The 22709-nt window shown below is 37.9% G+C and overlaps 1 protein-coding gene across 3 annotated transcripts in view; it reads left to right on the plus strand.

Moving 5' to 3' along the window:
* wasf1 (WASP family member 1) overlaps window positions 1-22709 on the plus strand; it is a 92623-nt gene that overhangs the window by 41036 nt on the left and 28878 nt on the right. For all 3 annotated transcript variants that reach the window (XM_066701176.1, XM_066701186.1, XM_066701196.1), the window contains exons 3-4: window positions 1444-1578; window positions 20726-20879. In XM_066701176.1, the coding sequence (XP_066557273.1) occupies window positions 1444-1578; window positions 20726-20879 (289 nt within the window). The remainder of the gene's footprint in view (window positions 1-1443; window positions 1579-20725; window positions 20880-22709) is intronic.

Consider the following 22709-nt stretch of genomic DNA (forward strand, 5'->3'; position numbering starts at 1 on the left):
ACTGCAGTTTATCTTCCGATTGCCAAGGGAAGTAAGCATGATGTGTCTTTCATCTGCTGCAGTAAGTTTCCTTGGCCGACCACTACGTTCCTCAATGTTGCCCATTTCTTTGTGCTTCTTCAAAAGAGTTTGGACAGCATAGGGTGGTCACACCAAATATGGATTTGATTTAGATTTTGATAGATTATATTTATCAATCAATTAAATTTATTAATATGTCTATTTTTGATAGCATTCTTACTTTACAGCTTTTTTTCCACACCTGCCTAAAACTTTTGCAGATTACTGTATTTTTGCGAATGGTGTTTTATAGCTGAAGAAGAAGATTGTGTCTGTTTGAGTATGCTAGTTGCCTTGTTTAAAGGAACCTGCTAAATGTTCAACAGCAGTCCAGGTAGAATGACTTGAGGCTTAGAGGTCAAGTAATGAAATCGGAATCTCCTCTAACTGGCTGTGTAGTTAAGTCAGTGGGTTAAATAAATGAGCTTCATAAAAATCAATTCCATTTGCCTGGAATGATAACTTTATCCATCGTGTTTGCAGTTTCTTGTTGGGGAGTGGCTACTGATTTAAATTGTGGCATTGTACAGTATAGTGGTAAGAAGCAGATGTTTTAAATCAAATTAGACCAAATCTATCTTTAAAATATGAAAAGGATTTTAATGTAGAAGTAAAATTTACCCCTGATGACAGTTGTTCGGCGCTGTCCTGCCAAATAACACTTTCAGTGTTTTCTGTTGTTTGTGTAAATGTATATATTTGTGTAATGAACATTTGTCAGTTTGTCCACTGTACTATGTACTATATAATAAAGGCTAATCCAATCATCTGCACACATCTGAGTCTGTAAATGAGATGCATCTTTTAAATAAAAATAACCGCGAAACTCAAGACAAGCTGTGTTACAGTGCAATGTCTGACACATTCACAGGGAAATATCACACTCAGTCATGTGAGAGAAAAGGCTTTGCTTCTCCTCATATTGCATTGCTCTTCATCTTATTCAATCCTAATACAACACCCTTTCCATTCAAGGAGACCAGTTATGTATCTTAGGTTTGGTCATCATTTCCTGACAGAAAAATCAGGATCAGCCCATTCTAATCTCTTAAGAGAACGGTTTATGGGAAAACTGGAAAATAAAAATAAATCAATTGAACTGGTTTGCATGAATATGAAGTACAGAAATAAATACTACTACTAAGGATATACTATGTGTGTGTCTCTCTCAGAATCCCTGGCTTTAAGAGACATTTTCACAGAAATGGTCACGGCTTTTTGGACAACATTGAATCTACTTTTTTTTTTTTTTTTACCAGACGCCTTTACCCAAGATTTCTGGTTCTCAGTTGTACCGTGGGTTCAATGTTTTGTAGGAGTGGGTTCTGTAATTCAACGTTAACTCATTCTTAATGTTAATTCTCTAATCGTTCTGTCCCCCAGGTAAATATGCAGAGGACCTGTTTGGGGAACTTTTCAATGAGGCGCATACCTTCTCCTTCCGGGTGAACTCTCTGCAAGAGCGCGTGGACCGCCTCTCCATCAGTGTCACTCAGCTGGACCCCAAGGAGGAGGAACGTAAGTGTGCCTCACCACACCGAGCCTCCCGCCATATCCTCTTCAGCAGCACATAGTCACCCGACAGCTCAGCCGTTTCCATGAAACCTGAGTCTGACCATGTTTAGTCACTTTACCGAACTCAGAGATTTTTGATGATTAGACCAGTTCAAACAGGTAGTGCATGTTAAATACAGGATGAGAACATTCTCTCTGGAGATACTTGTGTGTAATGTGCCAATGATTGGGGAGACTAAATTTGGCATCTGTAATTTACAGTTTGAAATTGGTTTGCTTATCCCTAGCGTACTTCCCTTCTGCAGTTTGTCTTTTACATATTAGACTGAAAGTGCTTCTCCACAGTTGGCTAAATATATTTTCCTTTACAAAAATAGAATATACAATGCCAAAAATCAGCACCTAAAATGCTATGGGTGCCATAAAGCGACAACTCAGCCATTCTGGAGATATTATCAAACTGGTAAAATTTATTTTTCTCAATCTTCTAGGTGTAACTCGTGTCAAAGATGATCGAGTAAAGTGTAAATATCTTTTGAGTTTTAGTATTGCACTGATGACAATGTAATCCTTTCTAAACATTTTTTTTTTAAATTCTTCTTTTATTCTTTGTTTGCCCTCTTGGGATTAGGGGAATTTTGGGAAAACCCCAAGAATTATGGTATACGTTTAGCTGACATGTTCTTTATAACAGCTCTGGAAACAATTGAGACCACTGTGAATTTTTCTTAAATCAGCATCTATACATGTATGACAGCCATTCCATTCCATTCATATTTTTATTTGGAATTTGTGAGAAATGTTGTCAGTAGTTTATAGAATAAAACAAAAATGTTAATTTTACCCAAACACATACCTATAAATAGTAAAACCAGAGAAACTGATAATTTTGCAGTGGTCTCTCTCTCTAAGAGCTGTAGAGCTGCTTAGCATGTGAGAAACCTTATTATTGAAGGAACTAAGGAATTTGTGTGCTGGAAATGCCTCCTCTATGCTTGTGCTCGTCTTTAAATGCACTATTGCCCATGTTGGTTCAAATCTGCACTCCAGTGTTCTCTCTCGTGTCTTCAGTATTCAGACTATCCTTGACTCACCTGCTGGCAGTTTATCCCCTTCCTCCTCATTATTTTGAAAACATTTCAAAATAAATCTTCACAATCAGCACCAGAGACCTAGTAAGCTTTAAGATGTCAAAGTCTTAAAATGATAGTGCCGTTTCTGATTTGTGAAACAAAGCATGCATGGTAGCAATGAGGGAAATCCCAGGGAAACAAAGGATGAAAGGATATGAGGGATTTTAGGAATAAAGACTAAAATGTCTTCTGAAAATACCTGACTTAGTTCAAATTCTTCTTTGTTCACTATTAAAAATGTTTCCATTGTTTTAAAAAAAAAAAAGTGTCTTGCACAAAGGCTGTAAATTAATATCGTGTCCATCCCAGTGAGAATATTTTATAATGATATATTCATAACATGTCTCTGCTTCAAAAAATAATTACTGAGAAATAAGGTTTCTATTGTACAGAACAGAAGTAATGGCTTTTTAATCGTTTTTTTTTAATAGACCTTTTTTTTTCTCTTCCAAATCGAAAACAAATGTAATTTTGGTGTAATTTTTAAAGGTGGCAAATTGCCTCAATCTTTCCATGCAGCGTAGAACAATTATTGTCAAAGTCTGCATAGAGACGCTTTACAAAGGAATCACTCTTTAATATTGCTCTTTTTAAATTAGATTGTTATATTACGGCACAATCAGTAGTTCTCTTTTCAGTTACTTGTAGAATACTAGGCTAAAAATAATGAAGGGCTTTTTCAGAAATAGAAATCTCAGGTGAGGGTTGAAGCAAACGGGTGAATTCACAGGCCTGTACTAACACCGTGTGGAAAACAGGTGTTGTGTTCACAGCTTGCTATGATAAATATCCCAAATTGATTTCAGGAAACCAGTGACTTAACTTTATTTATGCCTACTTTTTCATAAATAAAGTTATTTTGGTGTACTTGTTCTATTTTGCTTCTACCGCGTTCACACTTGAGATTTAGGCCGGCCCTGTGCCGGGTCAAAACTAGTCCCGTTTTTCGACCCGGCCTAATGCGGCCTAAACGTGAGTGTGACGCGCCGGGCCTGCGCCGGTGCAAAGCGTCAGCGTGTGACGCAACTCCAGCCCCGCCCCCAGAGACGCGTGTTGAGAGACGCGGAGTAAACACGGACACCGACACAGCATCGGCGCTGCAGGACACAGTATTGTCTCTTGTTTGAATGTCATCTCGATCTATAGGCTTAAATGTACTGATACATTTCGCCAGCTCACATCTTTTTATATACATTAAAAAAAGTCAAAAGATGGGTTATAATGATGTAAACGGTTCAAACTACTCGGTGGATTAAAATAAGTGTGTAGTTGGTAAACTTGCTATTGTTTGTTCTTGTACTATGATTGAAGTCTGAAATTTAACAGCATGCATTTTACACGTGGAAATTGCATTGAGAAATTGTGAACGGGACCATAACTTTATTAATTATCCGAATTTTGCATTAAAACGATATAAATTTAACCGGAGCAGGTTTCCATTCAAATCAGTGCATTTTAATACGAGACCAGATGTTTATTCTGCAATCGGAAATGCGATTTATTTTGAACTGAGCAGTACAAGAGGTAAAAACTGGGCCGATGCAGAAATGAAAGCGCTGTTTGCAATGAGGATGAGGATGAAGTTAAAACGGAAACGGCAGGAGCGCAGCTGCTGTCTGAGGATATTATAACTGTAGACGCGTCACAGAGGCTGCTTTCCATGCACACGATATTGTGATTTAATGCAGATGTGCTAATAAAGGTGCTTCGCTTTCGGGTGGATTGCATAACAGAACCGAAGATAGACATTTGAAAAGGGAAATGTATGAATTAGATTCCCCATTGAACCAGCACATGTTTAATTATTTTAGAAAGCTTTGGCTGCAAAGGGTTAAGATTAATTTCAAATAAAATACAGAACCGAACAATAGCCAATCAATATTAATAAGTTGTGATTATAAACGCATCGCACACACCTGTAAGCAGACGTAATGTCCTGCGTCACTGGTTGTTTGAGCAGAGGTTTATTCCCGGCATGCATTTCGTTTAGGCCGCTTTTCGCCCGCTAGTGTGAACGGGGTCTAGGAGTGTGAAGCGAGCAACCGGGTCTTATAGTAGGATGATGTGTGTCATGTATTGGGAACACTGTTTCCAGGGCAAAGTTAATGCAGTCATTTAGGAATAAGAATACAATTAAATAGCATATTAAACTGGTATTGATTGATATAACCAGTCACTTCCATACGTTTGAAAACGTAATGAAAACATAACGACTACAGAAGTTAAATACTAATAATTATATAAACTTGTAGGTTTGTTTCTTATGGGTAAAATTATACCTGTTTAAGCAACTGTAGTATTCTGTAAATGCCAGTATGAAAATATACATTACTCTTTAAAATATGCACTGTACTGAATTTACATTGCCTACATATGAAGATGTAAATCCTAGATGCACTCGTTTACACTGGACATACGAATGGTACGCTGGTTTGTGATTTCTCCACAGGCCTCAGGGTGTGAGATTCGCAGATCAAACCACTCCATCCTGCTCATGGGCTTGTCTGCTGAAGGACTCTCGTAATCCTAGTTATAATAGTCTCCCAGGTCATCCCCATAGTCAAAACTCACTGTAAATTCATTATTAAAAAGGAAATTAAAAAATACAATTAAAAAACAAGTCCTCATGTACAATAGCATTGCTGTAATTTGTCTTAAAATGTATATTATTCTCAGCTTACAAATAAACATCACTACAAATGAATTAGAAATCTGAACTATTCATCTAACAATAAAGAGCAACAAGTATGATTGCAGACATGAGGATGCCACCCGCCCTCTAGTAGCTCCTTAATCGCAGTGAATCAGCAGCAGAACAGTATAGCATAAGTGTCCACTGCACCTACAACTCTGCATGTATAGTCAGATTAAACTATTCAAAATATAGTTATTGTAATAATAGATTTCACTGATTTTTTTTCTGTGGAAATACACTTTTGGCTGTAAGGAGACGAACTATTGTGCTTGTTTTTATTATTCATAATGATTTGATAAAATTTAAATGGGTTAAAAAAAAAAAAAAGAAAAGGATTGTATCCTATCAAAACCAATAACAGTTTATTAGCAGTCCAGACATAGAAAGTATGTTCTGAAATGTAAACCTTTTTTACACTCCAAAAGCTGTTGGCGGTTTAGTGCCATTTGATTGAGCTGATAGACATTCCTCCCCTCTGATGGTATATGAACAAATCTGGAATTCTTCTCCATTAGCCACAGTGGGCTGTGTGGTTTTTTTTACAAGCATGGCTCAGACATCTTCTTAATCCTATTCAGAAACTTATGAAGCCTCCTGCTCTGTGTGAAACCTACATGCACCAGGGAGCTTCACAGAGATTTTGTAAATCCTCACACATGCTTGCAGCTAAAAATATAAACACTTGTGATTGGATTTTTACCTCATGGTTAGTCTTAACTTTCACAATACTTCTCATTACTTTCATAGTAAATCTCACATGAACAAAAACAATTTACCTGTCCCCTATCAGAATTTGTATAAAAACTGTTTTGCATTAGTAATCCTGGACTGGTCTGAATCGGAGTATTTTGTATTATGTCCTTTATGTACTACATTGCATAGCCAAGGATAACTTGCAATCAAATGGCACATTTCATGGGCTTTTTTACATAGGCCAGGTCACCGTGTTGACTGACTGCACCATATCCATGTCATTCTTATTAGACCAGCAAAGAGTTGAAAGAGACGTGACTTGCATTTCTGTGAAAGTTTTCTCAAACTCAAAACTGGGTGTTGAGTTACCACCCAGAACGCTAAGGTGTTCCAAAAATGAGTAGTTAACCAAAAAGCAAAGTTGTTTTGGACACATGGAGCCAGTCACTAAGCATAAGGGGGGAAAAAAACAAAACCAAAAAAAGTGGTTTGTTTAGTAAATAAGTAAATAATAATTTAGTAAACATATTTGCCTTTAGTTTTGCACATATTTTCAAAATGCATTGAATGGACATTATGAACCCTTTTGACACTTGTAACTTTCTTCTGAAAAATATGACCCTACTATACCTCTTGCCCCACACAGTGATAAATTATGCTTTGGGGCTGTCCTTGGCTCCACAGTGACACTTGCTGAGTAAGGTTGATATCTCTTGGCCAGTCTGGTTCCTTAGTCAGCAACATCATATGTGATGTGGGAACGCTGACCTTGTCAGTGTGTCTTCAGTTGAGAAAAACTAATGTAGCTGCTAGGGCTGGGTGATGTATCGAGTTTTTGCGATATACTCGATTTATAAGCATTTTGAATTTCACCCAAAATAATACATCGCAAGTATGAAGTTTTTCATTTTTATGCAAATGTATGTTTAACTGCAGACCTAGAAACCATGGAATGTTGCAGGCGAAACTATATTGTTTTTATTCAGTCAATCACTTTGCAGGAAATGCTTGTCAATCTTTGTGGCCAGTCACTTGCAGAAGATATGTCAGTCTTTTTTTATTCGGCAAATCACCTTCCTAATTTATCAAAGTAAGGTGGGAGAAGGAATGAAGAGTGTGTTACAATCTAATCATTTGTGTTGATGTTAGTAAATTAGTAGTTTTGAGGTCCTTAATCAGGAGATGCAACTGCAGTTACATGTTTATTTTACAAACCGATGGGTTCGTGGAATTACAATCAATGTTACACTCGCTATATTAAGATTTTATTTAAAGCAATGGAAGTGAATAAACAAAATAATAGTTATTAAATGTTTTAATTACACACTAAAAACGGAAGCGAATGCGGATATACACCGATCAGTCATAATATTATGACCACTGACAGGTGAAGTGAATAACACTGATAATCTCGTTATCATGGCACCTGTCAGTGGGTGGGATATATTAGGCAGCAAGTGAACATTTTGTCCTCAAAGTTGATGTGTTAGAAGCAGGAAAAATGGGCAAGCGTAAGGATCTGAGCGACTTTGACAAGGGCCAAATTGTGATGTCTAGACGACTGGGTCAGAGCATCTCCAAAACTGCAGCTCTTGTGGGGTGTTCCCGGTCTGCAGTGGTCAGTACCTATCAAAAGTGGTCCAAGGAAGGAAAAGCGGTGAACCGGCGACAGGGTCATGGACGGCCAAGGCTCACTGATGCACGTGGGGAGCGAAGGCTGGCCCTTGTGCTCCGATCCAACAGACGAGCTACTGTAGCTCAAATTGCTGAAAAAGTTCATGCTGGTTCTGATAGAAAGATGTCAGAACACACAGTGCATCGCAGTTTGTTGCGTATGGGGCTGCGTAGCCGCAGACCAGTCAGGGTGCCCATGCTGACCCCTGTCCACTGCCGAAAGCGCCTACAATGGGCATGTGAGCATCAGAACTGGACCACGGAGCAATGGAAGAAGGTGGCCTGGTCTGATGAATCACGAGTTCAAGGTGTTGAATTGGCCTCCAAATTCCCCAGATCTCAATCCAATCGAGCGTCTGTGGGATGTGCTGGACAAACAAGTCTGATCCATGGAGGCCCCACCTCGCAACTTACAGGACTAAAGGACCTGCTGCTAACGTCTTGGTGCCAGATACCACAGCACACCTTCAGAGGTCTAGTGGAGTCCATGCCTCGACGGGTCAGGGCTGTTTTGGCGGCAAAAGGGGGACCTACACAATATTAGGCAGGTGGTCATAATGTTATGGCTGATTTGGTGTACACATACATACACACACGCATGGTTTGCTGCAGTGCTATTCAAGCTAACCCTGCTAACACACAAAGTTGCCACAACGTTGTAGCATGTATGTTAGCTGGGAAGCGGCACCCCATGCTAAACATATGCGTCGCCAGGCTAAACTCGATCTGCAAGCACCCCTGACAGTATGCCATCGCACCCCCCACCCCCTGCTAATTTATATAATTTGTATAAAATTTTAAGAATAATAAAGTTTGCATTTTAATAAATGCAGAATGTTTCATTTTATTAAGATGGTAAACTGGTACAACAGATTATTATTATTATTATTATTATTAATATCATTATTATAATAACTATTTTGTATTAACACGTACCGGTAAGCAGAATTGAAACACGACAGAGAAGAAATGTACCTGTCTAGCAGAAGTTAAATGTGCCACTATAAACCCAGCTGTGGTAAATCTACCTGAATCTATACAATTTTACAGCGCATGTGTTGCGTGATTACTATTACTTGTGTTGTTATGTGACAGTAAATCCTACTGTGTGTGTGTGTGTGTGTGTGTATGTATGTATGTATAATCTCCCATAACAACATAATACATGTAATAGTAATCACGCAACACTTGCGCTGTAATGTGTTGCATTCTGCATATATTTACCATTACAGCCTGAACGTGGTATTTGTTAGTTTTGCATATTTTATGATTAAAGAAATACTTGTAGTTTGAATGTCTTTGGTCTTATTTTGTAGCTTGATTGGATAAAAACAAGAAATATCGAGATGTATATCGTGTATCGCCCAAAGTTGAGAGTATTTTTAAGTCATATCGCCCAGCCCTAGTTGCTGCCCTGGATCGCAGTTGTCCTGAGTCAGCTTACAGTACACACACAAGTTTCTGAACCATTGTACTTTGAAGATTTTAAAACTGACAGGTTTTCAAATCTAGCTATTGATGTTACACTCAAGGGCTTGTGATTAAAGACTGAAGCTCCAAATGGCAGCACTAGATTTAGTTTTGCAATGGAGATGAGATGGAGTTAAAAACTCATTTACATAAAGCTTTTGCAGAAGACTATTTTATTTAAACAGGTTCAATGTAAAATGAGTCTCCTAGAATCTATTTTGCAAGTTTCTTCTGATGTCATTCAAGTGTAGTATTATGGGTTGGGTCACATGTAGCATTACAAACATAAACGCATCTAAAATCTAACCAGAAAGACAGATATTTATACAGTTGCTATGGCAATGAAAGCTAGAAAAGCTGGCATCAGAAGCCCACTGGAGTGTCCAAATATTTTTGAAGTATTTTTGGAGTGTAAAGAGATCTTTTTCTCTTTTATCAATTTTTAAAATGAAGTGTTGCTTTGGGCCCTCTTTTCTTCCTTTCAGTAGAAGGATAAACAAATGGGTTTAAGCTGTTCTTTAGTTTTGCTTGGATTTGATGTTTTATCAAGTGTAGGCAGTTTTCCTTAGTTATAAAGATGTTAAAGTGATTCATGATTTTGTCTAATCTTTGTAGCTTTGACATTGTTTTGAGATGCACTTCCCCTCTCTTTTTCTTAATTATTCGAATTTTAAGAAAATCCTGGTGAAGAACATTGTCATGTCATGACATAATTGCGTCACACCTTGCAATCCTAGTTTAGCAAGTTGTTTTGCCATATTATTTTCAGAGCCTTTCATTCACTATAGTTTCAGGTTTTCAAATCTGAGAAGAGCCCTATTGGTCTTTTATATTTATTGGTTTCAGTACATTAAAAACTTAAGAGAGACTACTAACAATCAAGGCAAGTATTTTTAATCCCTTTGGTCAGGAAGCTGTATGCTGGGCTCTTGCTGGGATAGACTCTTTGATCTCCCAAGATGGTTTTAATTTTTTAATCAAGGATGTGTGAATTACAGCTCTGTTTAACATGCTCTGCTTTCTGCAGTTTTGCAGGGAGCTCTCTTAATGTTTTCCTCATGTCCACTTTATTTGAAGTGTTGCTTCCAAACTAATAGTGTCTAAAGGTAATCGGGGGTCTAGTATAGTCAGGGGTGTCGCTAGACCCTATGTTAAAAAATAATAAGATAATGAAGTAACTGTGCGACGAAAGTCAGCCGCCCCTTGTATTTTCTCTCAGCCCCCCTAAAAATAATACAGCAAAAGAATCCAAGAATGAAAAAGTAACTCCACAAAACACTGTCAGCAACTCCCACCCCCCCCTACTCTGACACCGGAAAAAACGCCCCTGCTCCTAGTCCTAATCTTTCAAAGGTGTTTTTCATTTGAAGAGTTTTGCGATTGTAAATTAAAACAAATCAGTAGCAAATACCTTTTTGTTTGCACATCTTATTGTAATTTGTATACATTCAAATTTAAAGCAAGGACAGTGTCTATAGGAAGTATTCACACATACACCCTTGGACTTTTACACATTCTGAAATTTGAATGTGATTTTTTTTCTTTGTATACAACCTACTCCAGACTTTCAATATGGGAAAAATGGGGGGTGGGTGCGAACAAATCAATTAAAAATAAATACTTGAATTGAAAATTGAATATTTCTCTGACCATGACATTTCAATTATTATTTTTTCCATTAACTGTTGTTTCATAATAAACCCATAATACACATTATTTTGCCTTTTCAAAGTGTTGAGTAAGTTGTGAAAATCAAAGAGAAAAAAAAAACAATTGTAAATGCATCAAAATTTCAGTCCAAGGGGGGTGAATAGTTCCTATAGTCACTGCATATAACAAGGCACTAGAGTGCAAGTATTTTTGCACATGCAGTATTTTAACAGAAATGCATGGACACCAGGAGAATACTAGAGAATGCAGTTTCTGGAAAGCGTGCTTCTGAACTCTGCCCTCCGTGAGAGTGATGACAATAGGAGATCAACAAGTTGATGATGGCACACTGGGACCTACAACAGAGTTCTTTGTTGAATTGTGTATGAGCTAATAATTGGCCGTTTTTATTATTGATTTATTTTCTGTTTTGCCAGAAAGTCTTCCCCTTTTCTATCCTACAATAGTGTTGCATTTTACTTTTTTTTTTTTTATTTATATATAACTAACGTAATTTAGTCTTATTTGTGTCAGTATCCGCTTATTGGCTGATGATAAATAGGTATATGGAAATGTGCTCAAACCTGTGTTGGGGTCAAACCTACAAACCTTCAAACCTAGTCAATACGAAAGTCAAAGGATTTCTTGAATTGTAATACCATACTATTGCACATTCTCTGATGGTAATATCACAAAATAGGTTTTCTGAAGATGGTAAAGGATTGATATGAAGGATTTACACAAGCAATTGGAAGAGATCTTACTGTTCTCTGGTTGTATTGTTCCCAGTTTTAAAAATGTATTCCTTGAATAAAGCTAACCTTGGTCTTAAATGAGCATCTCCATCTGATAAATACTGACTTTTCATTTATTTTTTATTTATATTTCATATGTAACAAAAAACCTCAGACAGGATAATGCATTGAAAAAAAGTCGGAAAAACCTGATGTTTACTGTACATATAAACTGACTTTAGCAGACCGCAGGCATCAGGCAGAGTTTCAATCCCAGTAACGCCATCTCATACCCATTAAATGTAATGGATTTTGCGTTCCTCAGATTCATTATGCTGGTAAAGGCCATTGGGCAGGGAGGGTTTGATTGCGAGCTCTGTGATGCTTTAAGAGTTGGAGCAGTAAATCAAGTGAATGTTCACACAGATGAGGAAAAGGCAGTTTGTGACAGTGTAGCATTTGAGGGAAAGAATGGTTTTAGTGCACAAGTAGGAAACGACTTCAATATGAAGACGGATTGAATTATTCTGGTCAAGAGAGAGGCCTGGGTTTTCTCCTGCTTTTAACTTAAGAGCATTTAAATATTCACAAGCACTGGCCTGTTTATGCAATGGGTCTGCCCTTGAAAACCACCTTTTCCCTCCTTCAGTGTTGAAACTCATATGATGATGTCCTTCAGGCTTTTAAGGTTTCTTGCAGTGCCTGATTGATGGCCCTTTCCTCTTCACCCTGACTGAAGACCGTTTTTGCTCCGTCGAGATTCAATATCATTCTTCCCAGAAAAAAATAATGGCCCATATTGAAAGTTTAATGACCGTATTATCTCACCTAAATGTCCTTATATAATAATTGACATTGCGAGACAAAAACCCAGCAGGGTTTTGCCCCCCCTAATCCTACTAAAAAAGATTTTATAAAATGACTTTGTTTAGCTGAAGACATATTACAAATTACAGTATTGTAGCAGAATAGCATAGTGTTTTTTTGTTAGACAGCTTTAAGATTTTTGTAGTCTCTTGTAAAAACAAAAATGTAAACAGGCATGCACCTGAAATTTAAGGAATTCTGTGTGTGTGTGTGCATGCATGCATTTATGCATTTTATTTGTCTTTTAATTGGAATTAAATTTGCTGCTGGATGAGTACAAGTCAGAGATAATGCAGCTATAAATTATTAGTGCTGGTAAACTATAGGTTTTGGAGAAGGCAATAGGTAATTTTGTAATTTTTCCATCATTAGAGTAAAAATAAAGAACATCATAATCAGTGAATCCCAGATCTTGAGAAACTCTAGCATGGTCCCCTGGGGCATTTCAGCTTGCTCCAGAGTTTTTGCAATGTTATTGAATTTGAGTGTTTAGCTGGTTTCTTGAGAACTTTAAATACTTTTAATACAAAGATTTTGTAAGAGTGTCTGCAACTTCTCTCACTAATGTAGAACTGAGTCTAATTACAAGGCTTCAGCTTCTAGTTCAGCTTTTTTTTTTTTTTTACATCCACCCATTACACTGATCAATTGCTTTAAATGCATCAGATCATATGAATACATTTGAAGAAAAACTTTTAGATTTCCATACAAGAGAAGGCTAAGTGGTCTGGATTCCTTTGTTCTCAAATAGATTCTCTGTGCTCTGCAAAATAAATTTGTGTAGTGGTTAAATGTCCGGGCTTTGAAAAAGAGCTCTACATTTTGGTATTCAGCTCATATCTATCTCCATATATATACCTCTGTCGCAGATTCTGATATGTAGATCACAAATTGGTTATGGGCTTTGAATTGGGCTAATCTAATACCACGGAGTAAGCTGCGAGATGGTATCGCACTGTTTAGTATTCTGAACGAGCAGCTGAGCATCTGAAGGGACCTCCTGAAGATGAACATTTCCAGCACTCAGCAGAGAGTGTCATAATGTTGGAATTACTGTGCTTCTAACAAACTAATAGAGAGAGGGAGATTTCCAGCTGTGGCTTTGCTATAAATGGACATCCGTTGTGACAGCTGCTGACATGTCACCTCTAGATAGAGATTTCACTGTTGCTTTCCTGTGGTGCTCCATTGCATTTCCTGATTGAGCAGAGGTTGCTGGAAGGAACAAATGAAGCCATGTACACGAGTTCCAACGCTCCTCTGAATACTCAGTCTTAAGGGGGCAATTCCTCTTGACGTTGCTGCCCCTCATGAAGCCTCTATCTCTTCAGTTCAGCTGAAGACAAAACCCCACAACAACCCTCATCTTCAATAGGATTCTATGCATACAAATCTATGTATTTGAATATTTCCATTCAGAAATGCAATGGAGCCATATGTATATATAAACCACATACTCTCTGGTTGGAGGTAAAATAATATGAGGAGCTTAATGACGCTTGTTGGGAAAGAGAGGTTCAATTGTATTCTGGCATTTTACTTAAGTATTCTGCAAAGGAAATTGAAATGGGTTTTCACTTAACAGCACACTCATGAGGTTTTCTTCTCTCACGAGGCAGCCCTCCTCTGAGATGGGGAAACTCCGTGTTTATTTCCCTTCCTAACAAAAACCATCAGAGCGACATGATACTCTGGCATTGAATCATGGGATACAATATATGCAAAGAAAATTGGTTTGAAATTTACATAATGGTTTAAAATTCATAGAGTTGATCATGCTTAACCCCGTTTCTGAAACTAAACAGTGGTACCCAACCTGAATGCTGTGTCTGTGTCGGGGCCTGGAAGCAGGCAGATCCACAGAAACAAGACAAGTCTGAGCGTCATTCACAATCTGTGAGCTCGGCTAAGGGTTCCAGAAAGGGATCTGTAGCAATGGGGCTTATTCTGTCTTAGGTTATCATTTGTTGATTGATTAATTACAATAGAATAATTAATTTCAGTTTCTCTGCCCTTTTTTGCTATAACCAGCAAAACTAATGTAAAGATTTAATGCAGAGACTTGAGCATAATACCATTCATCTGTCTTTCATGCATTTAGACACATTTTCAGCTCTGACATTGAGTAGTTTGAAATGCACTGCAGCAAGCTTGACCAACCGAGACTCTGAGAACCTTTGGATTTTGTCTTTGCCTAACCTTTTATACTCAACGGACTGATTCCGTTTCTGCGTAGGTCAGAATTACCATTTGTTCCAGAAGCACTGTGATTGATAACATTGAGACCCCTGGAAATCCTGCAAGGTTGCAACTTTCCAGGGCCAGGATTGGTCAAGTCCTAGTCCAATACAGTCTGGAAACTGTAAATGAGGCAGAAATATAGTAACTACTGATATTGTATTGGTTTACCCATCTTAAAGTGTTTACATAGTGACTTTAGAGGTTAGAGGCTGGAACTATTTGATCATATCTTGGTATTGTATAGTGGCATAATCCCAAAATTGGTTTGAATGCTTTTTTCTACAACAAAACCAAAGGTCTAGTAATTCCCAATAGATTATTTTACATGTTTTATGACTAATATATTAAATGGATAGAGAGAAAAGTTTCAGATTCTCAACATTTTCAGAAGTCAACATTTACATTTCTGAGAATTATATCTTCCACAGTATGATTATGAAAGATTTTTAAAATTCCCAGTCCACAATTTCCAGTACAGTCTTGAAGTACAGATCAATAAATAAATAGATAATGGATAAATATAGATTTCGTACACCCTGCTTTCTCAAAATCTTCTATTGCTGTGTTTATTGTACATATCCCGAATGATTCATATTGATGAAATGTATTATTTATACCTAGAATTTGCTTCAAAGTCTTTTTTTGTCTTTTTTTCTTTAAGAACCTCAAAGAAAAAGCAACTTCACTTGATTACTTCTGCTCCGAATTCTATATCAATCTAGCCAAGGATGTGTATTAAATGAGGGGTCTATCCTCGGTCTATTTCCCCTAGCTTACAAGTTCTTGTTTACAGATTAGGGTGTGATTATTTAATTAGTTCTCATTTTTTATATAGCTATTTCTGATTCAACTTATGTCATCAATGCTATTATTGACTGCAAACTGAATTCTTTTGGTTTAGCTATAACTGACTATAATTCTTGCAGATCTTTAGGGTTATTTGAGGGATAGGCTACATCAACCCAAGTTAATGGAGTCACTTCAGTTCCACTGCAGAGTGGCTATAAGAATTCCCATTAAGTTCAATAATGTAATCTCAAGGGTGTTGAATTCCATCTTAGAGATTGCAAAATCATATTCCTCGCATATGATTTATTTTCTTTTAAGATTATTACGTTTACCTCTCTTATAAATCACTTAGAACCCTTGGGTTCGGATTTCATTTAGGTTGCAATATTAGATAATTTTTCCAGTTCCAGATGCATCTTTGCTATTGTCCAGAAATGAATGTCTGTGACTCACATGTGGAAAACCCTCTGTGCAAAACTGTGGCCTGTTTGACAGAGTTCATATTCTTCTACAGAGGAAAAAAAAAATGTAGGCCCTGTAAATGTCTTGCCCAGACAGTTTGAAGGGAATGGTATATGTAAAACCTCAGAGTATAGTTTGTTCTGAGGGGGATATTTAACAAAAATATAAACAAACCCCACAGGGACACTTGTCTACAGTTCTGTATTGTGAAGTATTTTGTGTTTTCTCGCGAGTTCCCCGCTGGTCTTGTCACTGCAGGGACATCTCTGTAAATTGGTTCTTGCATCTCGCAGAGATGTACTTGATTGACTAAAGTCTTTTGAAATAAATGAAGATCACTGGAAAGGACTTCACAGTTCTGCTTGACCTCACAAGCTATAAGTGATGATCTTCGACCAGCCAAGCATGAACAACAAAAATAAAAAATAAAAAAAGTTGAGCAAAAAGAATGAGTGACAATACAGATAAATCTGCTTTGCAGGGCATTGTACTTCATTTACTTGCTGATTTTTAGTTCTAGATGTGGTCCAATATTATGTATTTTGAGTTTATAAAGATGTGAATCAAATCTTTGACTGTACCAGCAAATACAGACGTGCTCAAATTTGTTGGTACCCTTACAGCTCATTGAAATAATGCTTCATTCCTCCTGAAAAGTTATGAAATTAAAAGCTATTGCATCATGTATACTTGCATGCCTTTGGTACAGTGAGGGGAAAAAAGTATTTGATCCCCTGCTGATTTTGTATTTTTGCCCACTGACAAAGAAATGATCAGTCTATAATTTTAATGGTCGTTGTATTTTAACAGTGAGAGACAGTATAACAACACAAAAATCCAGAAAAACTCATTTCAAAAAAGCTTCTTCTTGAGCCACTCCTTTGTTGCCTTGGCTGTGTGTTTTGGGTCATTGTCATGCTGGAATACCCATCCACGACCCATTTTCAATGCCCTGGCTGAGGGAAAGAGGTTCTCACCCAAGATTTGACGGTACATGGCCCCGTCCATCGTCCCTTTGATGCGGTGCAGTTGTCCTGTCCCCTTAGCAGAAAAACACCCCCAAAGCATAATGTTTCCACCTCCATGTTTGACGGTTGGGATGGTGTTCTTGGGGTCATTCCTCCTCCTCCAAACACGGCGAGTTGAGTTGATGCCAAAGAGCTCGATTTTGGTCTCATCTGACCACAACACTTTCACCCAGTTCTCCTCTGAATCATTCAGATGTGCATTGGCAAACTTCAGACGGGCCTGTACATGTGCTTTCTTGAGCAGGGGGACCTTGCGGGCGCTGCAGGATTTCAGTCCTTCACGGCGTAGTGTGTTACCAATTGTTTTCTTGGTGACTATGGTCCCAGCTGCCTTGAGATCATTAACAAGATCCTCCCGTGTAGTTCTGGGCTGATTCCTCACCGTTCTCATGATCATTGAAACTCCACGAGGTGAGATCTTGCATGGAGCCCCAGACCGAGGGAGACTGACAGTTATTTTGTGTTTCTTCCATTTGCGAATAATTGCACCAACTGTTGTCACCTTCTCACCAAGGCAATGGTCTTGTAGCCCATTCCAGCCTTGTGTAGGTCTACAATCTTGTCCCTGACATCCTTGGACAGCTCTTTGGTCTTGGCCATGGTGGAGAGTTTGGAATCTGATTGATTGATTGCTTCTGTGGACAGGTGTCTTTTATACAGGTAACGAGCTGAGATTAGGAGTACTCCCTTTAAGAGAGAGATTGAACAGAAGGGTAGTGCGAATGGCAGAAAAAGAACCAAGGATAACTGCCCAAAGAGATACAAGCTGAACTCCAAGGTGAAGGTAAGTCAGTTTCTGATCGCACCATCCATCGCTTTTTGAGCGAAAGTGGCCCCCATGGAAGAAGACCCAGGAGGATTCCACTTTTGAAAGAAAAACAAAAAAAAAGACTGGAATTTGCTGAAATGGATATTGACAATCCTTCTTGGAGAATGTCATTTTGGCAAGTCACATCAGCTCTATGTTTGCAGATGAAAAAAAATAAGCTTTCAAAATAAAGGACACCATACCTACAGTGAAACCTGGATGAGGCTCGGTTATGTTTTGGGGCTGCTTTGCTGCGCCTGGCACAGGGTGCCTTGAATCTGTGCAGGGCACAATGAAATCTCAAGGCTATCATGACATTCTGGAGTGAAACGTACTGCCCAGTGTCAGAAAGCTCTGTCTCAGTGGCAGGTCATGAGTCCTCCAACAGGATAATGACCCAAAACGCACCGCTAAAAGCACCCAAGAATGGATAAGAACAAAACATTGGACTATTCTGAAGTGGCCTTCTATGAGTCCTGATCTGAATCCTATCGAACATCTATGGAAAGAGCTGAACCTTGCAGTCTGGAGAAGCACCCATCAAACCTGAGACAGCTGGAGCAGTTTGCTCAGGAAGAGTGGGCCAAACTACCTGTTAACAGGTGCAGAAGTTTCATTGAGAGCTACAGAAAATGTTTGATTGCAGCAATTCCCTCTAAAGGTTGTGCAACAAAATATTAGGTTGAGGGTCCCATCATTTTTGTCCATGCCATTTTCATTTATTTTATTTACAATACTATGTTGAAAAACAAAATCAAAAGCAAAGTCTGATTTCTATTAAATATGGAATAAACAATGGTGGATGCCAATTACTTTTGTCAGTTTCAAGTTATTTCAAGTTATTTGTGCATTCTTTGTTTTTTGTTGAGGGGTACCAAAAATTTGAGCACGTTTGTATATACTGTTCTGCTATGAATATTTTGTAGTCAAATTTATTGTTCTAAAGTGAGAACATAAAAGCTTCAGAATCCGTGGCATTCCTCTCCATGAAACCGGAAAGTCAATCTGTCCAAACGTGTCTGCGTTTGTTTTGCGTGTGAGCATATTTTATATGATAGAAACATTGTGAAAATCCATCCATCTAAAACTAGTTTTAAAAATCATAACTGCTAAAAATATTGAAGATTAAAAAGATATGTAATATATTTTGCAGAATAAGTGACAATCTACAAGTAGTTGCTGAAGACTTGTGCTTTGCTTTCAAAGGCCCCTCTCCTGACCTAATTTCTATTGTAGCACAATATCTTAAGAGACTGTATCCCTTCCATTACTCAGCATATCATAAGATGATAGCATGTTTCTGTTTATATTTGGTCAGCACTGCAAACTTTCCTCCTCATTTTCAAGTCTAATGCCCTTGTCAGTCTCTTCAAAATAGAATTTGTCAACAAATGCATTTTTCCACTTGACCATTGTATTTTCAGATTGTGTTGACCCCATACAGGTCCCCCACATGACCCAAGTACAGCATCCTGAGCATGTTGAATTCTCGTATTTCTCTCACCTTGCATTCACCTAGAAACTCCTACATCAGCAGTGGAAACCACTTATTTCTAATGAAGACACATTTTTAGCAGGCACACAAATCGAAAATCGTGCATCCTCACCCGTTTCAATTACAGAGCTCCACTGAAATGCATCTTTTTGATTGACAAGCACCAGAAATCATATCTAGATTGCCTGCATAATGTCGGTTATGTGATTTTTCACTGTCCTATAATGATGTGTGGTTGGGAAGCAAAGATCTATGTTTGTGTCAAAATCTGCCTGATTTCATGGAATGTTTTTGCTAAGTTTTTCGACTTCGAAATGATTCGTGCACTTTAGGTCTCCAATTTTCAAAATTTGTTGGAGGAGGCCCCCCAAGACTCCCCACCATGGGCTCCCACCTGCGGCACACGTTCATTTTGGACCCAGTGTCCGCGAATTCCTGGTCCTGGCTACGCCACTGCATTTGCAAAAAAGCACATCAACAAGCTTTCAAAGAAAGTCGTTAAACTGATTACACTTCTTATGATGATATTTTATTATTTAGTGTACTGTAAAATAAAGGTAATTAGCACTTATCTTGCTGGTATCAACCGAAACAACATTCACACATTCACACAGGAATGTTGTTTTCGACATGAAATATGAATATATTTCTAAGAAAAGCAACACCAAAATAAGCATTGATTGCATTCAAAATAACAGGGATATTGGCCTGACAGGAAGACATTTGGGACTTTCCATTCATTTGGAACACTTTTTACATACAAAACTTTGCCCTGAAATTAACCAGTATTTGGAGCAACATTCAATATGCTTGATACCCATGATTCTGTGCATGAAATTCAGACCCTGTTTATGTCCCTTTGTTATCAGTGACTCAGTTACAAAGGCACCTAGGATTCTGTCAGTAGGATAACTTGCTCTCTACAAATGTAATGGTGTCGATGTTGTAAGTCATTTAGGGGATAGTACAGAGCTGCAGATTAAGTTACCAGTATAAGACGCTCCTCTGGACCCTGCTCTGGTAGTGAGCAGTGTGCCACAGCAGCGATCGTTTTCTCCATTGTGACACATTCTGCTTTCATCCAAATATTAGCAGGGGAAACATTTTTCAAGAAAATTGCCAAGAGTATTTAACCCCCCCAATATAACAAATAATATTTTATAAATGCAGTATTTTCACGGAAAACAGGGCCGCAATACCTTCTAACTTTTGTGATTATTGATAATAATTATGAGATCAATAATTACTAAAATAAACCTTTCAGTACAGAATAATCAGTGTGTGCAGCAGATTGGAAAGCTTTAAAGTGGTGCCAAATGACTTTGATCTTCGGTAAAAAAAAAAAGTCCTGTATTTTGAAAATGCTCCAGTGTTTTCTCAAGTGCTAACATGGCGTTCATTCCCGTTTCAGTTTCCCTGCAGGACATCACCATGAGGAAGGCTTTCCGCAGCTCTACCATCCAGGACCAGCAGCTGTTTGACCGTAGGACGCTGCCCATTCCTTTACAGGAGACGTACGATCTGTGTGAACAGCCACCACCACTCAACATACTGACACCTTACAGGTTAGTGAGCGGCATCAAGCCAGCTGCTCCATTCGTCTTCAGGTGCTGCCAAGTAGCTCAATCCTCAGCGTCTGCAGTGGGAGGATGAATGGAAGGGGGTGGGGGTGGCAGCCTTTGTGTAAACGGCAGTTCCTAATCTTTAGTAATAAAAGGAAAGACGGTGAAGTATAAATGCTTTTTGTTTTTCTTCCTCCTCTCACCGAAGTGAAATCGAGTCAACCTAGTTCTTATTAACCATGCAAATGATTTCTAACCATGCAGATGGGTTTCTTATAAATAGAACTACAGTGTGTGGGTTTCTTGTAAATGTTACAACATGTACTTTTTCTTGGAGAATGGTTCTATGTGCTGAGTTTGAAAACATTAGCCCAAGACTTCTAGCTGAGCAATTTACTGTCTTTTTTTTTTTTAATCTTTATCTATTTGGAGTGCCTAACTTTCATGGCAAATTAGGATGCAGTAATAAAGGATAACACTAAAATAAAAGTCACAGTTCACTACAGTCTTGTTTTGTTGACATAATTGGTACATTTACATTCACAATTTTGAGCAATCTGTTAATTAAATGTTTTCTTCAGTCACATCTATTTATAGGTCAACAAAACCTGCTCTCAACATAGCTGCCAGGTACTCTTAGTACAGAGCTCTGTGTGCAACAGCCAACTGTCCCAGCAGAACAAGTTGAATGCACTAGCAGTGATTTAGAGAGAACTAAAATTCAATTGTTCTATACATTATATGATATACAATCAATGTACTACAAATAAATGAAAAAAACTAACTTATTAATTCAAATTAAATGAATTATCAGTACTGCTTAGATTAATTTAAAACTATTCATTAATTCGCTGAGGTCTCATTTACAAAGATGGCCTGGCATGATAGCAGTGATTTTACACCATTTAAAACTGAAACCATTAAGACACATTTAAGTTTTAGTTGTTGCTCTGTGTTTAGTTTATTCCAGTCATTTATGTACTCTGCATTGGAGTTCTGCCACTAATTGCTCTTCTGCCGATACGCAGCAGCGTCTCGAGTGCATGATGAGTTAGTGAAGGACTACATCATAAACTGCACTTCAGTGTATTTACTTGTAACATCAACCCTAAATAGTAGGGCACACCCAGTGTGATCACTGTATACACTTCAATGACATTCCCCATAAAAATCTAATTACTGTCTGCAATTAGTAATGGTAGACTAATACAAATGCTTTTTTTTTTTAATTGCTTAGACCAAAACATTCTCCTATTAACAATCACAATAATTTATTAACCATTATTTTTTATTAATTTTTTTTATGAGAATTAAATATTTTAACCATAGAAAGGGAAGGCATTTGTTTTTAGATGTATGCTTTGACTGTTGAAATATGCAAATCTGATTTCACCAATGGAAACCAGGAGAACGATAAATAATTTAAAGCAATGTCATTGATCTTTGGCGGTATCTTTAGAGGAAAACCTTTGGAGTATTTGTTTGGATACCATTTACATAATCCATTTAAAAAGTACTTTTTCATTCAAATTGGTTTGTAATTGTGGAAAGGCTGCTACCAGATTATAATGTTTAATTTAGGGGGGCATAATTTGTTGTTGCACACAGCACTGCACTAACAGCAGCTGGTTCATTAAGAGTGGGTCTCCTTGCAGTGAAAATGGACAAGACTGAATTAAATGTGACACTAATAGGTACCTCTAAATAATGAGTTTAACTGCAAATACAAATTATGTGAACAAAATTGGAACTGTTCAACCAGATTTGTTCGTTAACTATTTTATAGAGCCCACATGACTCGGCGTTCTCCGCTGCCTCCTGTCTCATTGGCAG

This window comes from Amia ocellicauda, chromosome 1, assembly GCF_036373705.1.
Source record: "Amia ocellicauda isolate fAmiCal2 chromosome 1, fAmiCal2.hap1, whole genome shotgun sequence".
Lineage (NCBI taxonomy): Eukaryota > Metazoa > Chordata > Actinopteri > Amiiformes > Amiidae > Amia > Amia ocellicauda.